At 33.6% G+C, this 27,246-nt stretch overlaps 2 protein-coding genes across 2 annotated transcripts in view; one reads left to right on the top strand and one right to left on the bottom strand.

Moving 5' to 3' along the window:
* The window catches only part of LOC118188031 (dopamine D2-like receptor), a 394,626-nt gene that overhangs the window by 67,948 nt on the left and 299,432 nt on the right, over positions 1 to 27,246 (top strand). Inside the window, exon 2 of the mRNA XM_085813812.1 lies at positions 26,763 to 26,877. The gene's annotated coding sequence lies outside the window, so the exon portion shown is untranslated. The remainder of the gene's footprint in view (positions 1 to 26,762; positions 26,878 to 27,246) is intronic.
* The window catches only part of LOC146999059 (uncharacterized), an 82,368-nt gene continuing 78,881 nt past the window's right edge, over positions 23,760 to 27,246 (bottom strand). Inside the window, exon 2 of the mRNA XM_085813816.1 lies at positions 23,760 to 25,168. Within this exon, the coding sequence (XP_085669942.1) occupies positions 24,647 to 25,168 (522 nt within the window). The 3' untranslated portion in view covers positions 23,760 to 24,646. The remainder of the gene's footprint in view (positions 25,169 to 27,246) is intronic.

The following is a 27,246-nucleotide window of genomic DNA, read 5'->3' as shown; positions in this document are numbered from 1 at the left end:
TTTTTCCTTAAAAGTTATCTCACAGGTAAAAAATCTCAGATGGTATATAATCCGGTGATCGCTTTTGCTTTACTAGAAGATTAGCGTCATAGAACAATAAATCGTATAACTTACCTGTTGATACACTTTCTCATCATTTATGTTCTGTCCAAAGCATTCGGTGAAATATTTACGCAATGGCGTGACAATTCCTAGGACCACATTCAAATGAGTCATTCTATATTGTTAAATTTAAATTAATGGAAACGATACTGTATACAAAGTGCATGCTTCCTTTGCTTTACAAATGAAATATGGAATTGTTACATTTCAGCTTAACCTGCAAAGAACGAGGGAATTATGAGGAATGCAATTTCTTTACTGTGTAGTATAATTTATATGAAAAAGTACAGTTAAATGTTGCTTTCATAAATATATGGAAAATGTCAAAAGCGAGTGGAAGTAAATTAAATGAAGAAATATGTGCATGACAATACGAGATACAATATCCAAAATTCTCTTATCCACGTAAACTGCGATCTCCTCGATCTAGCTTTCCATGATCACGAGCAACATATCAGCAACGAATCTCACAAATCTGACAAGGAATTTATAAACTCCAAAAGCATGTATAATTCTGGAGTGACCGTATCTCCTCGCTTCCTTCTTTGTTACAAAAAATCAAAACTCGCATGCAGATATTCATGATTGTAAATACTGTCGAAAGCAATAAATGGTAATGGGTACTTCCTTGAACTTCTATATTTCCTCGTTATTTAGAAGCGCACAGTTAGGAGCTTAATTGTTTTCTTGATTCCGCTGTAAACTGCAAATAGATAGATATTTAGAACACTGGATGATACCTAATATGGACAAAGAAGAAGCAGGTATTACACTCAAACACCCATTTCGCTAGAACAAAACACTAATTGTTAGATAACGTTTATATTGTAGTCCTTACTATTATATTACTAAGCGTACATATTTTACTGAATTTGTATATATTGAATCGTGAGTATGAGATCACTACTTTATAATATTTTGACCCCTCACAGTGCTATCTGCAAAAGAATAAACATAACCCTTGTACACCGCGAACGCAACTGTTTTTTTTTTTTCAGCTCCTGCGATTCTCTTAATGTATTAGCCATCAGCGCTAATAATAACGTGCGACTCTTTCCTTATGGCTCCTGGGCCTATTTCATTTTATGAATAAACATTGTTACAACTGATTATAGTCCACGATCCTCTCGAGGGATCTCAATCACTAACAAATGTTAAGACTAGAACACTGATCATACTATAAATTATTGTTATAATACTGGCAATGAACAATTATTCGAAACGTGAAAATGAAATTTCCACAGTACTACGAATACATTGGCACAAAAACGCCAGTGGAGAAAAAATTGCAAAAACACTGACATTTTATAAGAATAATGGTAGAAAAGCAAATTAACTGTCTTCAGTTTTGCTTGTCAGCTTCCTGGCAATTAAGACACAAAGTAACGCATGAAGTATGACATTTACACATAAACTTCCTGCACTAGTTGTATTTCTGAGAATACTTGGTGTCTAGGACATAGAGAACATGAAAGTCTTTTGTTCTCAGCGTCGATTTTCATTTTTACTTTTCTTACATCTCTTCTAATATGATTTATATCCTGAATTGTGGATTAATTATAGCCTCTTGGTTTCGTCTCAATAAATGAAGCAGGGCGTTCCAACTGAGTTTCAATCAACTCTCAACCAAGTTCTTCTAGAACCTACTTGCGAGCATTTTTCAGAGACATTAAGTCTGTAACTTTGTGCCATTTCTTTTTCCAAATGACAAACCCATAATAGACATCAGTATCTACAAAACTAAGAACTACGGACAGTGGCTACCTTCTTATACCGCTATGGTAAGTGTATTCCCAAACAATCTTATCTAACACGTCTATGCCACTCTTTCTTCTGTTGCAATTCAGTATTATGTTTGGCTTGAAGTCGTTACCTGCATCAGCAATGCCATGTTCATCGATCAAGAAGTTATCGTTAATTACATTGCAACCAGAGTTTTCCCAAATATTTACGATTTCTTTCACGACTACAGGTTTTTGTGTCACTTCAGGTTGATTCCCAGTTTGCGCTGAATATACTTGCAGGTTACAACAGTAGAATGAAATAGCATCATAAAGCATCCAGACTTTTATGCCGTATTTCCTTGATTTATTGGACATGTATACTTTGGAATGGACATTTCTCTCGTTATTTAACCAATTCCTCATCAACCATACCGAATGGTGAAGTTGCATACATATTTTTACAGTTTATTGCAAATATATCCCTGACATCTCGAAGTAAAGCGAGTTTATTTATTTATAAAATTCTTTTACCACATAGAGTAAAAATGAAATTTAAGGCATTCAATGATAATTTCGTATTTAAACGTCAATTAAAATTTTTGGCTTCTAATATCTACTTAGCCAAAGACAAAAAGTGAATGAGAACCGGAGATTAGGAAGACGAACATGTAATTAAAGATACAACCGGAGATTGTTGAGTTACCATATAAAAATGGATGAGAACAATAGAGCATGTCAAAATATTTTTTAAGATTAACATGGCTGATTTTCTTGGAACTAAAGCTGCTAGGTACCCGAATCCAATTTTATTCAATAAATTTCTGACGTTTAATGACTTAAAACATCTCACAATATGCCAATTTTTTATGTTTAACATCCGAAAGGGAAGCTGGGCGAAGGGTAATAATAAGTTATCTACGTTCGCTTTTTCATCAATGTTTCATGTTAATTTTCCTGTTATTAAATTGAAAGCTTTCGTAAGATAAATAAAAATACATTAAAAATAATTAATTTTATAAAGCTATGAGAATAGTTTGTGTCTATGTATGGGAGGTAAAGTCTTTTCGAAATTTTCTACGGAAATATGATAAATTCATAATTTTTTAAACAATGACCTCTTCAAATTTTGAGCTAAAACATCTTACAGATATAAGAATGTATAAACAGTCTTTAAAAATTTCACTTTGTATTTATTGTTTTATAAAATACACAGGGGTAGGAAGATCACTCTGGTTTGGCTTTACAAATTACAACAAAATACTAACAAGTGTCTTTATCTCATTCCATATGTGTTAACACTTATGATTATTAAAATGGGTAAGCCTCTTAACAGAGGCAAACTTGTTCTTAGTTTGATTCCAATCAGATGGAACGGCTGCTTCTTGGCGCTTTCGAACATGCTATGAGTGCGAATCAATAGCATCTCTGAAAACACTTGTATGTACATGTACCCAGGGCGCGAAAAACCATGTTCCAATGATGCCCATTCTGGACAATGCAGACCAAACAGTCACACGTTCTGTATGGAGGGGCTGCTCATGAAATTCTCGGGGATTCGTGCCGCTCCATTATCGCATGTTTTGCTTAAAGCATGCTGCAACAGGAAAGATGAAAATGAGCCTCAAGGGCATCATGAGGCATATTGTCAAGAACGGCTTTGCATGCATTTTCTCGTGAAAGAAAATCGCGTGGATAAAGTTTTTGCACTACCGCCAATTTACATGAATGAAAATGCAGTGCGTTGAAAAGTACGACTTCACGGCAAACCCACTCTCTTCTCTCGTCCACTGCATGATCGGTACTAAACCTACATGACATTAAATGCTAGCTACCGTTCTTTTTAACGAGCGCTACCCCACCCTTCTCGGAATAAATGTCGCTAGATGGCGCGCGTTTCAAATAAGGCAGTTTCATAAAATTTAATAAACCGTACAAGGACGTTATAAATTGCCCACGTCAGACTTGTTTAAAAAGGCTAAAAGATGAATATTTGTATTATTTAAAGCATATTATATGTATATGTCTACGACCATCGGTTTCGGAAATAAATGTCAGGTAAGAAATTTTGTGGACAGGCTATATATATCTGTATTTATCTAAAAACAAATTTAAATTTAAAACATAAAAATAACCTTAGAAAGCGAGAAAAGTTATCTGTATCTTTATAAGTCCAATTCCTACAGGCCTAAGTAGCCAGTGCAAATAATTGCAAAATTAGAGCATCAAACATAGACAAATTAAAGCAAAACTGAGAAATTTTGCAAACAATAAATATATATTAATAGCGAATGTAAGAGACTCTTCCTAACAAGGGATTCATCTATTTAAGAGACAATTCTGTTGGTTCCTTTGAATTTGGTAAGTATTTACCTCTTAATAAGAGACACCTCTTGTGAAAGGACAAAACGTCTCACCCGGTGGGTGTTCCTAATTGGAAGGTACTACTGTATATATAAAGATTAAATATATAAGTATAAAACTATTTTTATATATGTAATGAACACAAATTAGAGAAGTATTTAGAAACACTGAAACGTAGAAACTTAGAAATACTGACTGCGCAGCAAGAAGATAGCATTTTGAAGAGGAAGAAGTCTGATTAATCTTAAATGTAAAATTCGTAATGACTAAGAAAGTTGCAGACGACGCGGATTAGATCCCATTTTTTTTTTTAAATTGACGTTCGTGACCACAATTAACTTACCACTCTTATCGTGTCTATTTCCAGAACATTTACATTTTATAATACTATTACGGTAGGAAGAGAGCACAGCGAAGTTGTGTCCAAACAACACAGAGGGTGTAGCTAAAGGTACGCATTTATCCAATATGGCAGTTTCTTGAGTGAAAGGTTTTGATTTAGGTAAGAAAAATTTCAGTTCTCAGAGTTTAGTCTCCAAAATAACTATGTCATTAGCGTTACGCTAACTCTGTGACATAAATTAATATAGAAATGACGGAGTCTAGAATTTTTTTTTTTTTTTTTTTTGTTATTTTTAGAGTAAAGAAATGAAATCCCCAAATTAAAAATGAGGAATTAATAGACTATTACTAAATTAAATATAAGGCTGATTTACATATTTTTATATTTTTATCTTACATATATATGTATATATATATATATATATATATATGTGTGTGTGTGTGTGTGTGTGTAGATTCTGCAAAGGGAAGTGTGTGCAGGAGTGAGGCTTGTAAATTTTGACACTTAAGGTAGCATAAATACAACATTAACCAAGAAGGTCAAAGCCTTCGTTTAGCGTTTTGGCAGCTATATTCGTGGAAATCGTTTGCTGCACTCCGATTTGATGCGCAGCCTTATACATAAATTCCATGTTCTTCCGCGTTCGCGTAGCCACGCATCCTCGGACGAGGAAGGACAATTTACATAAGGAGATTGCTTTCGTCTACGAATCTTAGCATGGTCCCTTGGTATCTCAAGGCGACATATTCGAATCACGTACTGTTACAAAAATCCGCTTATTTCGGTATAAATACAGGCTAGACGTTTTTGTCAAATACTTTAGAATCACCTTTATCCACACACCTGCACATCCGTGCACAAACACACATATATATATATAATCCTGATCATCTTCTTCATTCGAAGTAAAATGCGTTATCATGAATATTCTAATAGTAATTTGAGAATTGCATAGAATACTATTGGGGCAGACGGAGAGCAGTGTTTCTAGTGAAATCCTAAGAAGGAGTAAAGATAATTATGAGTAAAGACGGTAGTAAAATGCAAAAATTAATGATCCAAATATCAAGAAGTTGTATACCATCTCTATAAAGAATTTATGATAATAAAGATTGCAGCATATGAAGAAAAATAGATCTTAAGGTATCACTAAAAATATTCCAGCTAAATACGAACATGTCCTCAACCAGTTATCAATATACCGGAAAATCACACACAATTAGAATTTCGCGTTGTTTAAGAAATTTTTAGTTTCCATTTACGTACTCGTACACTGTAATTAACTTCGCTTTATGAACTTCTGGATTCCTATTAGACTTGATAAGTTACTTAGCGAGGGCTGTCGGAAGGCGTTTACTCCTGAAACCTTTTATAAGTCCAGATAAAAATATATTCATTGAGTATAGCGATTCATTTTCTGATATAATATAGATTAAAGAACAGGCACGTTTAGCACGTATTTTATCTAAAACGCAATTATAAAAGTTATCCTAATTATTTACAATATAATAAACGCTCGACTTTCTCCTAAACTCCCATTTTCACTATTAATCTCGATTTAACTGTCTGAAGGACAAAAGAACATATTAAGTAAATGAGCTGTGTAATTTTGATAAAATATTTCAAATTAAAATATTCTAATTTACTGTGGTTAAAAGTTTCCAGTAAAAAAATTCGAAATCAAACCATAAGCTTTATTCATGATACACTGACGTTTGTGAAAATTGCAACACCATGAAGGACTTACGCGAGTGAGCTGAAATTTTCAGGAAATGCAAAGTAGCGCATGATATGCAAATGATTAGAATTGCAAATCCGTAGCGCATGCGTATGCTGAGCAGCGCCCTCTGAACGGCTGATGGATCCGAATAAATAGACGGCTGTAGCGAGGCGTGTATGGTTATCGGTGGTTATCTGCTAGTGGTAAACGTTAACTCAATCTGTACTTATGCCTCGTCGACGAAAGAGAGCGAGATTTGAACAACTTACAGAGTTTGAACAAGGGAGAATCATCGGCCTTCGTGAAGCTGGATTGTCGTATCGTGCAGTAGCCTCTCGTGTGCAGCGTAACAGCAGCACAGTGATGCGCGTTTGGAAGCAGTGGACGGACGAGTGTCGGACAACTCGGAAATCCGGGAGTGGACCCCGAAATGTGACGTCAGCTTGCGATGATAGACACCTGGTCCGCATGGCGCGGACGGACCGTACAGCTTCCTCTAGACAATTGGCAGCACTGTGGTCAATAGCTACAGGTGTTTCATTGTGTTCTTCATCAATTCGTAGACGTCTGTTGCAGTGTGGACTGCGCGCACGGACTCCTTTATACAGGATCCCCCTAACGCACGACCATCGCCGCCTGCGGCTACAATGGGCCAATCAGCATAGAGACTGGCGTGCTGATTGGCAGCATGTCGTGTTTTCTGACGAATCCCGCTTTAATTTGTGGTACCATGATGGCCGCATTCGTGTCAGACGCTATGCCGGTGAACGCCACCTTCCGGAGTGCATTATCGAACGCCACAGTGGACGAACACCCGGAGTTATGGTCTGGGGCGCCATAGCATATCATAGACGATCTCAATTCCTACGAATTGTGGGCAATCTGAACAGCAACCGGTATATCCGTGAAGTTCTACAGCCCGAAGCTGTTCCCTTCCTTCAAAGCTTGCCAGGCGCTGTATTTCAACAGGACAATGCCCGCCCTCATACTGCTCGGATTGTTAAATCCTTCTTTGCAGCGCAGCAGGTACAGCTTCTTCCTTGGCCTGCGTGTTCCCCGGATATGTCGCCAATTGAACATGTGTGGGATGTCATTGGTCGGTGTCTTGCTCGTGATCCTCGTCCTGTTGCGTCTGCAGACGAACTTTGGGTACGCGTACAAACGATATGGAATGCTCTTCCTCAGTCAGACATTCAAACTTTGTTTGACTCCATGCCACGTCGTGTAGCAGCACTTATTGCGGCGCGTGGTGGCCACACAAAATACTGATTCTGATCTCTTGTTCTTGTTTGTTTGCTTTGAACATTTAATCATTTATTTGTACCACTACCACTCAACTGTGTATTAAATTGCATTCAATTATGACGATTCCTTCTTGGTGTTGCAATTTTCACAAACGTGAGTGTATTTATCGGAGTTACTTAAATAAATGCTTGCTTTCAGGAGTAAAAATATTTGCTGTTTTACATATGTCATTTGCAATATGCTAAACCTAGAATTTGAAATGTATACATTCTTGGGTATTGAACTAATAGTTGCACTAGAGAGCCAATACATTATGACTACGTACTCAATACCTCGTTGCACGACTTTTGGCTTGTAAAATAGCTGCATATCGTTTTAACATGGTGGCCACAAGTTCTTGGTTCATGAATGGAGTGAGGTTGTACCAAACATCTAAGCAGCGATCACGTAAAATCGAGATATACTACATTCTGATGTTTGAGCTCTGAGCTGTCGATACATGACATCCCAAATGTTCTCTATCGGGTTAAGATCAGGCGAATTATGAAGCCATTTGACATGGGCTGCTGGAAGTTCTATTTCCAGTTGGGAAGACAGGCATCATATAAAGGTGCAGCTGATCTGCAGTTATGTTCAGGTAGCTTTGATGGTCTGTTCTGCTACAACTAAGGGTCTAAGACACGCCCATGAGAATGACGTCCAAAGCATAATCCCGCCACACCAGCCTGCTTATGACCTGCTGAACAAGGGAAAGCAACTGCTCTCCTGGAAGACGGGGCATTTTGAACACGACCATCGACGTCATGAATGAGAAATCGTAATTCATCTGACCAAGCAACTGTCATTCATTTATCCGTGGTTCAGTCTCGATATTCTCGGGGCCACTGTAAGTGTAGTTGACAATGACTGTGTCCGCTGAATTGTGTAACCCAAAACACTTGCAAATAGATCTGTATTGTATTGGCCTATCAACTGAGCCACTGTCTGGCGCCAATTTTGCTTTACCCAAGAGGGCCAATTTCCGAATTTCTTTTTCTTTCATGATGCGTGGAAGTCCAACAGCTTGTAGTCTACTTCAGTTTTCACCACCATGTATCCAATTTGTATAAATACTTACAACGGCAGATCCTGAACAACCTACGAGTCGTGCAGTTTCGGAGATACTCGTTACGAGTCTTCGGGACATTACAATCTGCCCTCTATATACGCGTAGATCAGCAACCTTTCGCATCATTCACGGAAGTAAGTGGAAGAAGGATTCCATACTTTGATATTTTGGCGAGTGTACTGGCACTCGGAAAAAAGGTCCTGTTCTTTTTAATTCATGACTGAGTCTCGAATCGTGCCTGTGTCATGTTGAAATCCGCAGATAGATTTCTCCAGATGACACAAGTATCAGAGGAGAAAATACAAATAAGCTTTACATCTGGGTTGGGAACGCCCGGTTGGCACTGAATATGCATTATGACCTCTTAAATTGTTCAAAAAACTAAGGTCCATGTATAGGAACTTAGAAGAAGTAACTCCGAATGTATGAAACAATGATGAAAAGTTTCCTCCAAATATAGCTTTCGAATTTGATGTCCAGCGCATTGTTTGCTCTGCTGCCATAACAATACCAATATTGAATAAGGTTGGTTTAGTGCGCGTAGCGCGACGCGCCTTTTCAGTTGAAATATTACCTTAAAGGCGCATGAGACTGGTGAATACATGGTACGTATTGTGTCCAAGGGTATCAGACTGGTGAATACATGATATGTGTTGTGTCCAAGGGTATCAGACTGGTGAATACATGGTACGTATTGTGTTCAAGGGATGGAGATTTGGTGACGGGAATGATTCCCTACGTTCTGCAGCCAGCAGTTAAATACCATCCCCACTTAATCATGTGCCCTAAACGTCATCTAAACGAGTTCCTTGAAAAATGTGGGGATGACCATAATGTTTTGGCTCGTCAATGTATCTTCCAGTGCAAAAGAAAGGCCCTAAATATAAAGACACTTTAAAGATCATAAAGACACTTTTTCCTCAGCCGTCTTTTATGGGATATGCAGGTCATGAAAAAAGTAGCAGAATATTTTACATAAAAAGGTTTTATATGGGATACGATCTTTCACGACAGACAGATGGCTCTACACACAACTGGACGAAACTGTTTTTAGAAATAAATCGCAGAGAAAGCCATCATGAAAAGGAAGATGCATTAGACGTATAAAGAAATCGTACGACGTTATGAATGAAATTTTTATTTTTCTTTTTTGTGAAAACTTTCCTGTAAATATAAATTCTGCTTTCGTCGATTTTCACAATGTGTACAATTCCATATTAATCTTCATTAAATGTTAAGTTAAATGTCAATTGGACTAGTGTATATATTTCCCCTAGACGTGAGAAAGTTTCAGTTATTTTAAGAAGTATGTTCTCAGACTCCATGGCCCATTCCCACATATATAAAAGAATGAAATTAATGAATGATTAAATGCTTAATTTTTTAGTCGACTCTGCTTTCCAAAACAAAAACCCATCTAATTTTCTCAGTTAACTCTACCACAGGCGAAAGAAATTTCAGTAATCTTTTTTTTTCCTCTTTTAATTTACGTTTGAAGCTAATACTTCTTTGTTTAAGTAGGTCTAAAAGGTTTTATAATAAATTTACATTACCAGGTACATAATACAGAGTAGGATATTAAAAGAGTCAAAAGTTTAAATTTAAAAAAAATATTAAGCAGATTTCTTCTCTTAAGTAACCATAAGATTAACTCACCTCACTTGGAAATAATCCCATTATTTGCTTTAGCATGGATATCAAAAAATATCAAAGAAAACACACCTTAGTTCTTTTTAATTAAGAAGCTTAATCCGAAAGAATTTCTCGTTTTTCTTCATGTAGGTGGAGCAGACACTTTTTTTCTGATCATGATATCTCATAAAATAAATCCCCCATGAAAAATTCTATCCTAACCTCTTATGTTCTAACGCCAAGTATAAGCAATTACGTACTGCAGTTCTATAATTTAATATTAAAAGATGATATGATTTTAATCATGTTCAGCTTGTTCGATGGTAAAAGTACTTTATTTTCATGTAAATTTATTAATATTATGTGTATTTATAAATAAGAAAGTAAGGTAGGCGTTTCGGAAATATTGAGCTTGAAACTTCAGTCCACAGTATGATCCTCTTCCTGGAAGGTCTGTGGAGCTCCAGCCTGACATTCTGCAAACCCTGGTGAAACAAAATACCATCGTAACTGTTGAGAAAGTAGCAGAGGATGAAGGATAATATATTTTAGGCTAAAAAAGAATGCGTGTCTTAATTATTGAAAATTAAAGTGGTACATGAAAACACCTTTATTTTTGGGATGATCCTATGTATATGTTACGGTGAAACACCGAAATCTGGAGAATGTCGACTTTCACCGGTGAATGTCAACATTCACATAGTCTCTTGGTGTATGTCCGAAATATTTTCCAAATACTCTTATTTCTGACTTACACCGGTCAATGTCGACATTCACCATGTACTAATGGTGAATCATATAACAATATTATATTTTCTTCTCCGTCATTCAGTCGCGAAAAAACGCACTTGAGACTTGAAATAAGAACTTAAGAACATGGGAACCTAAAACACACAATACATTCAAAATGAGAAAGGAAAATAATAGAAGTTAAAAACTTACTTAATTATACAATACGTTCTAAATGAGAAAATAAAATAACAGTCATAAAAAAACTTAACTAAATTATGTGATTCAAATCTTATTTATTGCAACAACTTACTATTATGGCACTTTATGACCTCTCTTTTCGACTTTCACCAGAACATATCTGTGATTGTCAACATACACCGGTGAGGGTCCGAATATGCAAGAATGTAGTGAAATATTCCGTGTTTCACCAACGTATTTGGTGAATGTTGATATTCTCCGGTGAAAGTCGACATTCTCCAATTTCGGTCTTTCACGATAACATATATATTCTTTCCAGACAACGGTTATGTTTCATAAAAATAAGCATAATTACTAGAAGATTTCAGATAAATTTCAATAACTCAATTTCAAATTATTTTAACATTAAATTAGAGCACAATATTATTTAAATGAGCATAATTTCAATATATTTATTTTTAATAAAAGTAGAATCAAAGCAAAATAAGTTTCAGTTAAATAAATTCCATAATTTCAGTAATAATTTAAATTCCAATTTCTTTTTTTAGTAAATTGGAATGAAATATGCTTTAAATGTTGGTTCCCTAAAAATTGTTTTATATTTAGTTAAATTACCAAATTTTCTGCACGCAAAACTCAGGAAATTAAAGGAAAATGCTTTAAGGTTAGGTGCTCTCTTTTAGACAAAAAAAAAAAAAAAAAAAAAAAAAAAAAAAAAAAATGTTAGAAGTGACCATGATTTATTACGAAAGTTGATTCTTTTTTCTTTCGAGTATTGCATCTTCGAGACGCAGCTGCAGTTACTTCTTAAAAATGGACATCCATAAAGAACTCCTTGACCCGTACAAAAAAGTAAATGACGTGGGCTTCAGTTGATATTTGTCAATTTGATAACCTGATATTTTTTAATGTATTTAAGAATAAGTTTCTCAGTAGATCAAATCGCATTTAACCTTTTAGAAATATAAAAATTTTCTAATCTTTCAGAAAGTAAAATTTTATTGATAAAATACAAATCTGTGGGAAGTAAATATAGTTTGAACTGCAGATCTTAAATATTAGCAGAAAAAATGCAGTTAAAATATTAAGAACTAAAATTTGTATTCGCATTATTATTTGTATTATACTAAATTTGTATAAAATTTGTATTTGTATAACAAATTTAGTATAATATTAATAACTTAATTTGTAAATTAAGAATGCAAAGCTTCTTAAGCCAAAAATGTTACGAGCGGGAATGAACTATTTTATATGATCATCAGATTGATTTTATATATTTCGTTATAATTTTTGAAGGGTTCATTTAGTTTTAGTAACCAGTTACTTTATGTTAAATTACTTTGTTGTCTTCTTTGCTTTCTGCTTTCCTGCCAGAATGTAAATTTCTAATTCGCTTGTATTCAAATGTTGGAGAAAATATGTAATATTTAAAGAAAGTTTAGAGCGTAGAATTAGTGCATGCCTGCCTGCTGAAAGCCACGTTCATTAAATGGTTCCCTTGAGGCCAGTATTCTGTGGTTATGCATTACTCTCGCAATTAAGCTTGCTACCCCGACTTTACGTGAGAGCCAACTTCGCGTTTTGTGTCTATGTAGCCGTTCGGCTAACTTTAGTTAACATACCCATAATCAATGTTCCTAACTAAGGAAGGTGTTGCTGCAATAAATTGGATGGATAAAAAGGCTGTTACATTGTTAACTACTGCACACTATCCAGCGATTATTACATCTGTAAATCGGAAAAAAATGGTGGTACCAAAACAGAAGTATCTTGCCCTAAAGCTGTTGCCGTATATAACGAAATCATGGGAGGGATTGATAGCTTCGATCAAGGAAAAGGAAGATACCAAATAGGAAGAAGATCTGTAAAATGGTCGCATCGTATTTTTTATTTTCTTATTGATCGTGGAATCATAAATAGTTTTATACTGTGGCAAGTACACAAGAGAAACAGAAGTTTAGACCAGCTAACATTTCGTATAGCATTAGCTCGCCAACTAATAAACGAATTTTCCTCAAGGAAATGAAAGACCGTCCTGCTAGCTTTCAAGCAAAACGGTGTGCAGTTCCGGATGATATACGCTTAGCCAGTGAGGGAAATAATATGCCAAAGACGGTTTCCAACTATAGACGATGTAGGAAATCTAGGACAAAGGCCCAAGAAAAGAGGACCCGCTATACGTGTGCAGAATGTGATGAACCCTTGTGCATTGCAATATATTCCTCATCTTTTCATGGCAAATAATAGCCTTTAAAATTGAATTTTCTCTATGACCATTAAAGGTCCCATGGGAAGTATACTTTCCAACCCTAGAATTTAAATGTAAAAGCAAATTTGTCAAAATAAAATATATTTCATTAAATGCTATTGTTTAATTGATAATAAAACATAAAAAACGGGAGTAATTCAAAAGAGAAATAATGGCCCACCAAAGGGTTAAGATTAAGCGATAAACGTTTTACAAATCATCAAATGGCAGCAGTTTGACGCGTGGGAGATAAAAATGTTTTATTTTGAATAATACTGTCACTTCTCGCTTTCAAATCTCTCAGTATGTCAATTCCGAATACCTTAAATCTATACAAATTATGAAGAAAATCAAAAAGAAATTCGATACTAGAAATTCAGGCTTCGGAGTGCTCATGTTCGTGTGAAGGACTATGTCTATTAAACGTGGCTCCAAGTGCTGTGTTTTTCCCACAATGCGAGGACTATACCTAGATACACATATACAAATTCTTCATTAGTTTTGTAATAATACAACACGGTAACATTTGGAAAAACAATTTGAAAAATAATTCGGTTAAAAAGACTTTGGAATTTCGAGATTAAGAGCTCATTGATGTTACAAAGAAAACAAAATCTCAAAAGATTCAGGCTTGTAAGTCGCATAAGAGGTATTAATGATTTTATACTGTCACTGAGCATTGCAAGTACCAGTTTCATCTTGCACTCAGCTCGAGCTAACACAATTTTTTGGTCCGTTTAGGCTTATTATTAAACCTCGCTTTCCTTGCACTTACACTATATACAATTTAATAGCAAAATAATAAATTTCTAAATGCAGCATTGCAGCGTATGTTTAAAATTTTCAATTCAGTGTTAAATGTTACCATACATATTTTTGAGTCTTTTCACAATTCATTAAATCAATGTTCAGTTTTCTTACTAAGTTGATTTGCAAATATGTTCTTGTCTTTTATTTTATAATTAAGCTTTTTTGCAATTATGTTTATTTATTAAATATCACATTCTTTGCACTTATGCCTCCTTTTATGTTATTCAACAGCAAAATATTTAAAAACTACATATCTTTACATTTTCAGTTAGAGTGTCAGGAGTTGCCATACAATTTCTTTTATATTCATTTTATTATCTTTCTTAAATAGCTGCTCAGAACAGCCATATAAAAATAGTTATCATTAAAAGATAATATATATTTATATATACATAATGATTTAATGGGTCTAGACATTGTCATTTCATAAAAATATTTCATATTTATGATTAGATATCTTTAATGAATTTTCATTCATGTCAAACATATTAAAATATAGCGAAAGTATTGTCAAGAACTTCCAGATAAAATCTGAAAGTTATACAGGGTGTATCAGTACAGCGGTGATAAACTTTCAGGAGAGATAGAATACACCTACACGATGGGAAATCACATAGCAATGCTTGGGAGGAAATGCGTTCCTGGCACGGGGTAATGACACAAAAATCAAGAAAGAAAGGATACGAAAAGGGGTGAGAAAACATGAAAACATGTTTATTATTCGTAGTACATCAAAAGCAAATATATATATATATATATATATATGTATATATGTATATATATATGAAGGGATTACGATAGTCATCAAAAATAGTGTTCAAAATTAAGACCCGGACCGTGATACAGGAACCGTGTATCATGCATCTTCCATGGGATTTTCTATTCGTATGATGCAGATCTTCATTGTGCCGGAGAAGTAAGGCCTGCATCACAGCCCGGGATCGTAATTTCGAACACCTTCTTTTCTTGTTTCTTTTGGTTCCTATTTGTTGGTTTCTGCTGTACTAAACATAATAAAACACATTTTGTCACACTGTTTGTGTCTTTTTTTTTTTTTTTTTTTTGCGTTTTTTACCGTCAATACTGCGCCAGGAAAGCGTTCCAACCATGGATTGCTAAATGATTTGCTATCTTAAAGGTGTACCCTATTTCTCCTGATAGAGTCTATACTAATAAGTGATACTGATAAGTATATACTGATAAGTGATACTGATAAGTGATACTGATAAGTGACACTGATAAGTGATACTGATAAGTGACACTGATAAGTGATACTGCTAAGTCTATCAGTATCACTTATCAGTATATACTTATCAATACTGCGCCAGGAAAGCGTTCCAACCATGCATTGCTAAATGATTTCCTATCTTAAAGGTGTACTCTATTTTTCCTGATAGAGTCTATACTAATAAGTGATACTGATAAGTATATACTGGTAAGTTATACTGATAAGTGATACTGATAAGTGATACTGATAAGTCTATACTGATAATTGTGTACTGATACGCACTTTATATCTTACGGTTTAGTGATTGGTATCACGCTGTGTTGCAGAACATAAAGTATGTTATTTTCGGCAGTTGCAACACATTGCTTTAAAATAACAGAGATTGTGGATTAAAACTGAATTTTTTCTTAAATTTCGCCGAATGGGAGCAGTCTAGGACGCTGAAGGTAAAAACGTTTCCTTTCGAACTGTGTTGAAACTTCTTGCTTTCAAATCGCTGAATTTGTCAAAACAAATTTCATTAAATGTGTGCAACATGTGAAATACATTTTAAAAACGCATATTGAAACGTAGGTGGGTGTAAACACCGTCTGTTTTCTCACAGTGCAAGGAGCGTATATATATTCCACGGAGGGAAATAATGAAGTAAATGTGCCTTTTGGTTGCATATATTAAGCGGAAACATAAAATATTTACCATTTTCTTCAATATGTTTTCCTCCTTAGCTTGCCTACGCAGACTGTTTTGCATCAGAAATTTAAAACGCTAATCAGAATTTTTCCTTAATATGTATTTTTTCCCTTTTATATCATAACTCTGTTATTATTTAACATTTTCAAATGGCAACAAAATAATGCAAACTAAGCAACATATAATAAACAAGCTAAATAAAAATGATTTTACAAATTTAAGAATTAAATATACAAGGCAGAGCTTTTATTGTAACATATGAGTAAACTTTCAATATTGCCTCTCCTTAATTATATCATGCTGAAATTTGAGATAGGATGACATTAATCGTGCATGATTAAAATTAAGAACTAAAATAATGCTTTCTGCTTGGTATGTAATCTGTAACAAATGAGGATGTTATTATTTTGCTAAGCACCTAACTAAATCCTCGTGTCAACAATGAATGTCCAACGAGATTGAAAGAGAGTAATATTTAATATCGTGATACTCGTAATGATAAAAAAGGACGAAATGGAGTTATTCGCTATTAGAAATTAAAAATCCTACTCGAAGATAAAAGGTCAATTAGCTCAAGTTTAAGCATTTATCAAGAGATACTATGAACACTTTTGATTCATACTTCTTTAACCACAAACTCATGTATGAACTTCTTAAGAGATTGTACTTTAACGTTATCACAAACATGGATATTAAGCAGCATTTCTGTCATTAGCCTTAACTTATGCGACGCATCTGACTAGAATAAAGAGAATCCTTAAACATCCTCATTAGTTTAACAAAAACCACCCTTTCGCAATTAATGAAACGAAAGCAGAAATAAATTTGGCTTATTGTACCATAAAAAGGATTAAATTATCCAGCAATCCGTTTCTGTCGTTTACTTAAGGCATTCTTACATATCTCTCTTAAAAACAATAGAAATTAATTTGTTTTAATGATTTTAGTTCCTTTTATTTGTTAGTGGTAAAGCAATATCATTAAGTTCCAAATCTTCCAGATGGAGGTACTTGATCGAAATTAAAGTCGCATAAATCCGTCTAATGTTTAATCTTTTCAAGCTAATTTATAAAAATTTAGAACAAACGAAGATAGATTCATTGCAGTTTCTGGTAATTACTAACAGAAACTCAAATATGAAATAAAATGTTATTTCCATTATTGTAGTTTGCAAATTTCTGAGACTGGCTACAGAAGGTCAGTGTGCTGAGACTATATACTCAAAGATATTCAAAAGATTTTCAATTGGACTAAGGTCGCTATGGAGAAGGCAGCCATTTTAGCCAGGAACTATCCTCTCTCTCCAGGTATTCCTTAACGACATTCGCTCAATGGGGTTGGAGAATATCAATAAGGAGGAAATTAGAATCAACTGCTGCAAGGCAGGTTTTCACAATAGAAAGTAGGACTTCATTCTGATAAAACAAAACCGTCTTTCAGAATTCAAACATATAATCTACAGCCATCCTTTAAGACTAGGACATATAGTATCTTTATGTGAAGCCTTCTGCACACATTGCTCAATATAAATGTATAAACATTCAATATAATAATTAATTACATAATGATGATAAGTATTCTGCCAAATGATTTAGTAATAATAGTTAATTACTTATAAAACATAAACATTAAATATTCTGGAGTTACATGAGAAAATTGTAATGTGCCAAAAATCAATGTAAACACTATTCAAAATCATTCCTATGGCGTAACATGAGATAACAGATATGCATGCACTAGGGCGTGTGGTGTAAACAAATATAAAATAATTCAAATATAACTCAAATTAAAAATAACTAAACATTCCTTTCTAATACATTATGAATAAGTGAGTTATGAAGGTAGATAAGCAATAACCCATTCTAGAAATTTAAATGGTCCAGTGTTTAAAATTAGTTAAAATTAAATAAACATGTATGTAAAAGAATAACATCAAGAATTTATTTTTAGAGACAAATATGTGGTACATAGTTACATTTTGAGGTAAATTGGTGGTGGTTGGTCAACAATTTAGTATGGCATTAACATAAGAAATACCTTTATAATTAATTAACATCACCAGGAGCGGTGGGACCTCCTCTAGATTTACATTCTACACAATTTGTACTTTCACTCAAGTGTAAAAAATGTAAAATTAAATGAAAAATCAAATTAACAGCAAACTCATATTAAATATTGAAAAAGGTTGTTAAGGGAGGTTAACAAACAAACCGGTTTACACCGGGAGTGAAAATTTTGTTTTAAAATTCAATTTTATATTGCACTGCCAATTATACACTTAACACTTTTAATGAAACTGGAAAAACCTGAAGTACCACTGGAGGGATACCCTAAGCGCAAGTTTACACACTGAAAGAAGGAGCCATAAGTAACATTTCTGAAAAAGAAATAAGCAAAACTGTGGGTAGATTTCGATGCGGTGAAACACTGCAGTCACTCCTGGACGTCTCGTCCACTAGAATTCTTTGGGATGATCCATTTCGGTTACGTAAACTCTTGCCATGTCAGGAGAAAAGATGGTAGTGGCCGGTAGCAGGAATTCCAAATCAAAAACATCCTCTGCAGCACTCCAAGGTATCGGTTGGTGTGGTCTCTACCTCCCGCTCCAGCTCTCGCGAACGGCGTAGCAATCCTTTTTCTTCATTGGCGGAGAATTTGAACTTGGCGATGACTGAAACTGGAAAAGTCGCCCAATTACGGCAGCCCAAAAGCAGCGAAATGGACAATCATCTGGGGAAAAGGTCTTCGCCGGCTACCAGAAGTTGGCGAACATCCTCGTTCTGTAGTCTTGAACCTCAAGGCTACGATGAGAGGTCAAAAACCCCTCCACTGAAAGATGACCAAAAACAAAAACAAAAAAAAAAAAAAAAAAAGAAAGAAACAAAAACAAAAACAAAATCTAGCCTCGCTCAAAGTGCAAGTCTAACATGGGCGGAAGCCTAACGGCTACAAAATTTCACCCACCGAAGTAATCCCTCTTACAAGAACTCCATATAAAAACTTTCGGGAGTATAGAGGGCAGAATATTTTAAACCCCACAAAACGTTTGGAAAAGAAATTCGGAGCGCAGTCTGCCTAAGCTAAGGAAATTCTGAAAACCCGAATTCCAAGCCGACAAATGTGGTCGACAAATAACTAGTAATATAATTTTCAACACAATTAAACAATTTAGGTGCCGAGGCTTAAGAACTAATATTTGACAAATTAAGTTCAATCACATACAGAATAAAAATGTTTTTTTAAGTTGAAATAAGGATGAGCAATCATTTCTAAAATTATGTTTCTTCAGAATTGTTTGACCTTACCACCATAGGCAGAAAATATGTATTCATGAAAACGTTATCAGAAAGAGGATTAAACATTAAACAAACTTATAAATTAACACACCAAAATGTGCAACAAATTTTAAATTATAAAGTTAAATAACCTTTAGGATTAAAACTACCAGTACAAAATAAAACAAAGTAAATTTAAGTTCCTAAACAAATTTAAAAGTCAAACAACTTGACTTTAAGGATAAAGAAAAAAAATTAAAGATCCCAACTTAAATTTAAAGTTTACCAAACATTACAGCTTTCAAAAAACTTACAACCAATACTTTAACCAAAACTGGCAAAAGTGAATTAAGAAGCAAATAAATTATAACTTGAAACTGAGAAAGAATTAATGCATACCAACATGAAGGGACAAATATTCTGTTACAAAGTTATGTTAAAACATGGATCTAACAGTTGCGGAGGTCGCTTTACGATTGCGCTGGACTGCACTAATATATCGATATTCAAATTGGTTGGTTAACTTTGTTATCGGGCACAGCTCTCTAGACAACATTTTGGAAATGTTTCCACATTCAGAAAACTATCTATTGATCAACCGCAATGGAAAAAAGTCTGATGTGTACACCACATGACTTCCTTGTACGGAATATTAAATTATACGCATCTTTCTTGCATTTCATTTAAACTTATTGGGTTGAATTAAATCTACTTCGCCGACAGCGCATAAACCACAATAGAATAAATGCATTCTTTAAAATTCACTCTAGTATTTGTTTACCATAGCAACACTCTGGCGCTAGATTCACTTAACAGTATTATATTTCGTTCATATTATAACACATAATGCACAAAATTTATATCATTTAATGAATAGAATTATCTAATCGTTGCTACATGCTCTATTCAAATACTATAATAAATAATAAAGCTAGGACGATGTATAAAAGAAATTAAGCAAATAAAACAAAAAAGAAACAGTTTTTCATAGACAAATGAGTATTTCTCATTCAATTAATTCAGTTCTCACTTCTTGAGAAGGCAAAAAGGCATAAAAACACAAAATATCTATATTAAAAGTTACGAAGTAAATCTTAAACACATATTTCCTCGAAAAAATTCCAGAAAGGTATAAGCATGATTTAAATGGCAATAATAAATGAAGGCGTTATCTTTGCTGTTGCGAAGCTAAGTTTCTCTAGTGGCAACAAGTCCACTAGTCTGCTGTTTCAAATGTAAACAATCTATGGCCGCCATAGGAAAAAGGCTTAGCGGCACTTAAACAACTTTAAAATTGTTGATAATTCTAAAAATATTGCATACAGATTTACTAAAAGCACAAAAACCTTAACCGGAAGATAAAAACAACATAATTCAATCATTTTTAAAGCAAAAAATGTACAATTTACAAACATATAAGAGTAAAGAAACTGGGATCACTGAGCCGGGTAACAGAGTGGATATATATATATATATAAATATATTTATATACGTTTGGTGCGGCCGATTGCAACCAAAATACGAAGCGCACATCTACATATTATAGCAGTAATATATACAAAATTTCAACGTTCTGAGGCTACTCGTTTTTGAGTTATGCGAGATACGTACGTACGTATGTACATACGTTCGTACAGACGCCACGAAATATTCTCTTCAGAATTCATTTTAAAGCAGTTTTATATCTTTTTTGTAGGAAACGAGTCTTTTATTTTGTCCTTACATACAGATATCACTCAAAAACATCGTTAAATTGCATTCGATAGCGGTCAAAATGGATATTTTCGTTGAAATATGCTGCCTGAAACTTTTCGCGATTACAATACTTCCTTTTTACTTCGTACAAGGAAGTAAAATGCGATATCTTTGTTTAATGTGTTCTCCTTCAATGGCTCTGACAGCACATTGGCTCTCATTATCTACGTTTTGACTTCATTTACATATTTAAGAACATGAACATTACCAGTGTGTTTTCTACAAAAGCTATGAATACTCATGTCAGTATTAAAACGAACCACCTTAAACCTTTCAGAATTCTTGCGACTTTAGCAACTGCTTAATCAGCATATGTTCGGACAAGCAGCCGTGAATAGCTTAACTCACCATATTTGCATAATATCATATGAGTCAAAAGGGATTTTCAGGCTCTCAAATTTAACTGTGCTTCGAAAATGCATAATTTGTATTGCATGTTTAGCTTTTAAAACCCAGTGTAGATTACATAGCAGCGTCTGTGCACAGAAGAGGTTTGACTAATATTCAACCGCATTTGTGGAATGAACAAACTTGTGAGATGTGATTGGAAAAGATTTTACCAGTTGCTCTTTACTGTTACATAAGTATGCATACAATCACAAATCATCATTAGCAATTATCACAAAATGTTACACGGCTGGATGCGAAACATGAGCAAACAGTAAAACTAATAACGTTTAGGAGAAATGTTAGGTAACTCTAGTAGAGAAGATAGCTAAAGTGAAAATGCCCATTCAAGAAACATTAAGTGGTTTCTATGTGCTGAACACATTTTTTAGGTTATATTATGTAATTTAAACAGCTGCGGTTGCATTTAGTAAACTAATACTGCAGTTGTTTATCTTACATGATGTGTTCTGTGTAAATCAATTTATTGCGCAGTACAAATTAATAATTACTGTACGAATATACATAATTGCATAGCTAAGATTCTCAATTTCAGATTAGTTTATCAGAATGTCTCATTTAAGCCGTCCTGTAAATAACTACTTTAAACTCTACCACTATACTCTGCAGAAGAGTAATTTAGAATCGATATATCAGACTTCCAAATTATGCTAATTAAAACATGATACGTCAACTACACTGTGGTATCTAATGCTATGTGTGTCTTATTTAACGCTTAGTCATTTTACAACGAAGTTTTCAATGGATTTTATCCTGCCATGGTCTTCTTTACCTGAAGGATTACAAAAATTCAAATTTTTTGTTTTATCTCTTCTGTTTCAAAAGAACTTTTGGAAAATAATTAAGAAACTAACATTTGTATATACGTGCCCGTGTTCTACACAGTAATGGACGTATTTAGGAAAGGACTCTGTTACATTAGGAAATGTATAATTGCATTGTTTGGTATTTTGAAAATACAGGATAATATTCAACACACAGTTAACATCCAAATTGATGTTTGAACTGTAGACGGGGTCCACAGATAGACGTACTACGTGGGCTAATGATGCCATTTTTACAAGCTTTATTATACACAAACTGTTGTTTAAAAGGTACAAAACCCCTTTATATTTCAATTGATTACGTCACTAAGGCTCTTACCCTGTGTCTGGTTATAAGCCTCTCTGCTCTTCTATATCTTTATGTTATCAAATTTATATTGTGTTACGTTTTTAATCACTTTAGTAAAGTGACTCTGATTTAGAATTCTTCTACCAGACTTTCACCGGAGCTATTTAACCCGCGGGAAAGCGCGTGGGGTGTATCATACCCCAACCCTACATAAAAGTGGAATATTCATAACTTGTGAAAATAAATTTCTGTGCTGCTTTCAGTAGCTGAGTTTCTAGTTGTGGTTGACTTTTCAGAACCACTTTTTCTTTGCCTGTGTGTTTCAAAAAAGGATTTATCGGTATTTTGTTGGAACTGGGGTATGACACACCCCACGCACCTGTCCGCGTAAGTGTTTTTCTGACTGAATATTTAGTTCAGAAATTTATTCCTAGAGTGTAACAGTAAATATTTCTACTCCGAAGTGATTTTAAAGTACTTGACATTAAATTTTTAAAAATTTCTCTTTGCTTTCTTTTCTCCCACGATGTTTTGTACCAATACGTTTTCGCCTTGCGTTATTTTCTCCGCGACGTTTTCATTCGCGATGTGTTTATCGCGATGTTTTCGGCGGACACCATAATAGCAAGGTGTAATGATATTTTATTGAATAAAAAGGGAAACCTACGCTATCTGAAATTGCTTACCAGGACAGGACGTTTAGTAGTCGCAAATAAATCTGGAGGAAAAGTCTAAATTTATTTTATGAAACATAGCATTTATTATATGTAACATGTGTCATAAAATCTGTTATTACTTGACAGTGGTCTGCCCATTTATTTAAATCTCTGTTTCTCAAAAAATTATCTTGTTCTTTATCCATAAAATATTTTATCCAAAATATATGCCGTCTTGTTTAGTTCAGATAAACGTGCTTTCTATAGTACATTGATCTTAATTCCTCTTCTCCAAATGAAATACAAGAATGTATAAAATTACATGAATACATGAAACATACATAAATTTGAAACCCAAATCAAGAAAATTTTCTCATAACAGATTTATTTGACTTTTACACTACGCTTTATCTGACCATATAGAAATGAAAACGGAATATGTTTAAAAGGCTGCAAATTATATTCGAATGTCTTATAAAAAATTTTAAAATAACATTCTATTCAGGAAGGATGTTATAAGGTTTCCTGAAAGTGCTCTGCAATAAAAGGAACATTTATTGAAATGAATAAACATGCATTCGAAGGAGAGCATCAATAGCAAGAAGAAAATGCTTATTTAATGGAAAAATTCAAAAGCATTCATTATAAAGATTAATCAGCTGAGCAGAATAGCTGTAGCTGGCATATTAAATAATATATTTTAATACCATTTTAAGTTTTAAAATATTATTTTATTTTGTGATTTTCTGGTTTGTTTATTTATTGTTTTTGCTTTTTCGTAGAATGTTAAAAAAATATGGATACATACATTTGGTACGTAAATACTAACCCTAAACTCTTCTTTGGACTTTAAAGTTTTAGAAATTGAGTAGAAAATTTTATGGAAACAACTGGGAGATCGAATGTATGGTATGAAAATAAAATTTAACATGAAAATAAAAATAAATTATTAATTAATATGATATTTGGTACAGAACAACAAGCTAATGAGCTATACATTTCACTTGAATTTGTCAAATATAAAATTTCATATATTTATAAGAAAAATTTAAAATTCATGGAAATCTGATTTATAAGTATTTATAAGTATTATTAAGTAGCATAAGCTAAACGTTGTACATACATTCCATGTACATTGTACATGGAATAGTTTTGTCATTCCAAATGGAAACTGTTATTCTCTACTGACGACACTACGCCTTATTTACAACGTACCTTTTGTAATTGTAGCCAATTCTAGCGTCTTGTTGATTCTGTAAAGAGAGTAATGATGATGTCGTGTCTATGACAAAGTGCAATTATGTAGCTGCGAAGCTGTCTTTGACAGCTTTTGCAACCTCGGCAGCTCTATCAGTATAAAGTAGGTCCACTGGGTCTTCAACGCCGATGTCAAACAGTCTGGCCTGGAGTGCTGGGCAGCTGAAGATGTGATAGCGAGACAGTGGGATGTCATCTGGGCAATGAGGATAAATGTTGGTGTAACTACGCTGTCCGTCTGCAGAAATCATCAACCCTTTTAAGTGATTTGTCCTAAGTCTGGTTATGATAGTCGATATGGCTCTTTCACAGTTCAATTCCGAGATGGAGATTCCTTTAACTTGACCGATTACTCTTTGGCTGGCAACTGCATTGGCATCAACGAGGGTTAGGCAGTTGGATGGCTGAGGAGAATCACGGGATGCCTTTGCAAGCTCATCGGGCTTCTCATTACCAAAAATATTTACGTGAGCCGGTATCCATTGTAAGATGCAGGATCTTTGCGCAGCAATGATTTCGTTTGTGAGCTCATTGATCTGATGACTGAGTTCACATTTGCCCTTCTGGAAAGAGAGTAATGAAAAACAACAATAAGTTAGTACATGGTTTTTTCATTATCTCTTTAAATATTGTTCATTAATGTAACACTATTTTTGCTCCCTAATAATTTAAAGCATTCCTAATTCAAATTTTATTATTCAGGCACATCTTAAACAAGATTAGCTTTTGTTTCAATAGAACTAACTTACTAATTTAAAACTGTTTTAAAAAATTCTCTACCATATTTTATGAAACCTGTCAGCGAGAAAACATGTCTATTATCATTAAATAGCAATGGAAGCAGAACAGTCCAATTGACGATGGACAGAATATGTAGCTTCATTTTTAAATACTCCTTATATTAATAAAATGAAATAACTTCTTCTGTCACTACTGCCAACTACCGATTAATTCAGGCGGATTAAACAAACTTCATATTATCCATGCCTTGTCTAAAAAGAACTTAATTCGTTTATTAATGGATAATGTAAAAATTCTTGTCATAGCCCATCAACGTTAAGTAAAATGTTTGCCAGAAATATAAAAAAGATAAATTAATACACGGTTGTTAGCAGTGATAGAAGACGATAAGGCAGTATTAATCAATTCCTATTGTTTATAACAGTACATAATTTAACTTCGCATAATCTGGAATATATAAATATTGTTAAATCTTAATGTAAAAAGAAATTGCTAAGACTTAAAAATTTAAAAAAAAATGGAACAGACATTAATTTCTGCCTACGTCTACGAAACAGGAGAGTAATATATACGCAGATATTGCTCTCTCTCTGATTTGAAATTTGTTCTATTTTTGAATACCGGTTTAATTTACATAATTAAATAACATAGTTCTGAAAATTAAAGGACTTAAAATACTTTTTTTAATATTGTCGTTTTAGCCATAATTTGGGGGTAAATTCTGTATATTCTATTTTAAGCTTTTATTGTATTTGAAAGCATCATCATAAAAGTAAAATCTAATATTAGAATTGGTAAATATTTTTCTGCAATTCTTACTGGATTTTATTTACATGTTTAGTGACTCATTTTTCAGTTTCTAAAACGGTAATAACAGAAATTTTTATTTAGGTTTGAAATCAATATTTTCCTTATTTATCATGTGGAATCAAAATTAAATTTCACACAAAAAAGCATAAGACACGATTAAAATAATTCCTAAATTCTTTCTTTTTAACTTTCAATTCTGAAAGATTAATCTTAACGTTCAGAGTCCTTCCACATAGAAGTATGAAATGTAAAATAAGGCATTTTTGTCAACAATAAAATAAGAATGTTACCCCATAACAGAGTTCCAAAACAGAATTACGCATAAATATTTGCATTAGCTTCCACCTTCGTAAAGAGATGAAAAAAACATGTTAGATCTGATTTTAGTTCTTTCTGTAATATGCACGCTTGATGAAATACGTTCTGTTTTTCTCATTTTGCACATGAGTTAAACAAAGGCTGTCAAATATCACATAAATGGAAATGAATGTTTTCTTCCATTGAAATAATCAAGATACGACTGAAAGTTAACTATAGCAGTAATAAATATGTGCATTACATAGTTAATAGATGGCGCTTTATATAATGACTAATTTCATTCCACAGGAAAAAAGCTTCAAAGCAAGTGATGGACTTCACGTTTTACTTCGGCTCTTGTAATGGAACAATGGTTACAATGAGATGTCATCACAAGAAATGTCAACCTCAGTACTAGGCTTTTGTAAGTACAGAAAGCATGTTGATCTGATAGATAAAATACCCAAATAAATATACAAAATCTGTGTATAAACTGCAACACGTTTTTGTCTCCCTCTTAATTTAATGAAAAAAATATTACCTTCTATTTAAATCGAAGTTATTTAAAAACTTAAGATATCAACCTGAAGAAATATTTATGAAATCATTCATTATGCATATATGAGATGATATTTGGAAAAATGTTCTCATTCGCTTAAAGTAAATCATATGGATCACAGGCATTATAAAGAAATATTCAATTTATTCAATTATTTTAATCATGTATAAATTTTATCATGATTTTAATCTTCTAGTACTTCATTATATTAAATAAAAGTTTGGGTTATTTGAT

Source organism: Stegodyphus dumicola, chromosome 1, assembly GCF_044657685.1.
Source record: "Stegodyphus dumicola isolate Sdum_Otavi_A_Nest chromosome 1, ASM4465768v1".
In the NCBI taxonomy this organism is placed as follows: Eukaryota; Metazoa; Arthropoda; class Arachnida; order Araneae; family Eresidae; genus Stegodyphus; species Stegodyphus dumicola.
This window is presented reverse-complemented; position numbering and strand designations above follow the sequence as displayed.